The 1,692-nt window shown below is 43.1% G+C and overlaps 1 protein-coding gene across 1 annotated transcript; it reads left to right on the top strand.

The window, feature by feature from the left end:
• The first annotated feature begins 767 nt into the window (after positions 1-767).
• On the top strand, positions 768-1,253 carry LOC149011405 (uncharacterized). Its single transcript, XM_089162651.1, has one exon. The coding sequence runs from the start codon at positions 768-770 to the stop codon at positions 1,251-1,253; it is 486 nt and encodes a 161-aa protein (XP_089018777.1).
• The last annotated feature ends 439 nt before the right edge of the window (positions 1,254-1,692 follow it).

The raw sequence follows: 1,692 nt of genomic DNA, 5'->3' as shown, positions 1-1,692 counted from the left end.
TAGAAAGCCTTTGAGAATTTAAAGGAGATGCTCGGAAAGCCACCTCTTCTTTCCTGACCGGAGAAGGGTGAGATTTTACAAGTATACTTGGCAACTTCACTTACGGCAGTCAATGCAATCCTTGTTCGGAAGAAGGAGAAAAGGCAATGTCCGGTCTAGTACTATATCAGCTATGTGCTCCTGGAGACAGAAACTAGATACTTCCAGGCTCATTTGATAGAGGTACTAACCACTTTCACTCTTAAAAAAGTTTTGTATAAACCTAATTTGTCTAGAAGGATGGTTGCATGGTCGGTAGAGCTTGGGGAATTTCAAATAGACTACAAATCCTGAACGGCCATAAAGGCTCAAGCCTTTGCAGATTTCATAGTGGAAGCTACAACCCCTTTAGAAAAAGATACCGAACCAATCCTCTCGACCCTGTGGGACATTTATGTGGATGGTTCAAGCAACAAGCAGGGGGCTGGAGCAGGAGTCTTATCGAAGAGTCCAGGAGGCTTTATCATATGATACGACTTACGGTTCAGGTTCGAAGCAAGCAATGAAAAGTAGAGTATGAAGCCTTCATAGCTGGTCTTCAGTTGGCAAAGGCTCTAGCAATAGCTAAGATTACTACTTACAATGATTCTTAACTCATTGTTAATCAAATACAGGGAGAATATGGGACCAAAGAACCTAGACTACAAAAGTATCAGGAGGTGATAAGAATCCTAAGGTAAGATTTCAAAGATGTCAAAGTCTATTAGATCCCAGGAAAGGAGAATACCATGGCGGACGAACTCTCCAGGCTGACCAATGCCAAAGAAAGAACTCTTGAACCTTCGGTCTACATTGAAGAATTAAATTTCCTGAGTGGCCAAGCGATGGAAGTTTCTTATATTGAAGATGAAAGGTGCTGGATGGACCCGATCATTGAATACATCTGGGATGATAAATTGCCCGAAGATCCAAAGGATGCTAGAATCAATCAAGTTAGGGCAGCCAGATTCACAATGCAGAATGGAAGACTATATCGAAGATCTTTCGTTGGACCATTGCTTAGGTGTCTTGGACCAGAGGGATCAAGAACTGCCTTGGCAGAGGTACATGAAGGAATCTGTGGAGCACATATGGGTGGTCAGGCACTGGCACATAAGATTTTAAGGCTCGGATTATACTGGCCAAAAATCCAACAAGATGCAATGGAGTATTCTGCCACTACAACAACTGCCAACTTCATTCGACTGTATCTAAACAACCTGCGGAAACCCTAACGTCAATTCTCAATCCAATCCCATTTGCAATGTGGGGAATTGACCACATGGGAAAGTTCACCAAAGCATCAAGCGGTCGGGAATACTTGATAGTAGCGACCGATTACTTCACCAAATGGGTCGAGGTAGTCCCCTTGGCAACTATCACTGAGAAAAAGAGTCAAGAAGTTCGTGCTAGAGTCAATCATCCACATATTCAGGATTCCAAAGATTCTAGTAACAGATCATGGAATGCAGTTCGACAACCCCCATTTCGAATGATTCTACAATACATACATGATCGAGCGTCGCATGCCTTCGGTAGCGTACCCCTAGAGCAACGGTCAAGTAGAAGTCACCAACTGAACCTTGCTAGAAGGAATAAAAAAGAGACTAGAGTCTAACAAAGCCTTATGGGTTGAAGAACTCCCAAATGTCCTCTGGGCATATCGAACCACAA

Source organism: Hakea prostrata, chromosome 7 (genome assembly GCF_041222555.1).
Source record: "Hakea prostrata isolate BN-2017 chromosome 7, UWA_Hpros_2, whole genome shotgun sequence".
NCBI lineage: Eukaryota > Viridiplantae > Streptophyta > Magnoliopsida > Proteales > Proteaceae > Hakea > Hakea prostrata.
This window is presented reverse-complemented; position numbering and strand designations above follow the sequence as displayed.

What these genes read in the sequence shown, in the direction of transcription:
- LOC149011405 (XM_089162651.1), top strand. Translation starts at nt 768, where the DNA reads ATGGCGGACGAACTCTCCAGGCTGACCAATGCCAAAGAAAGAACTCTT.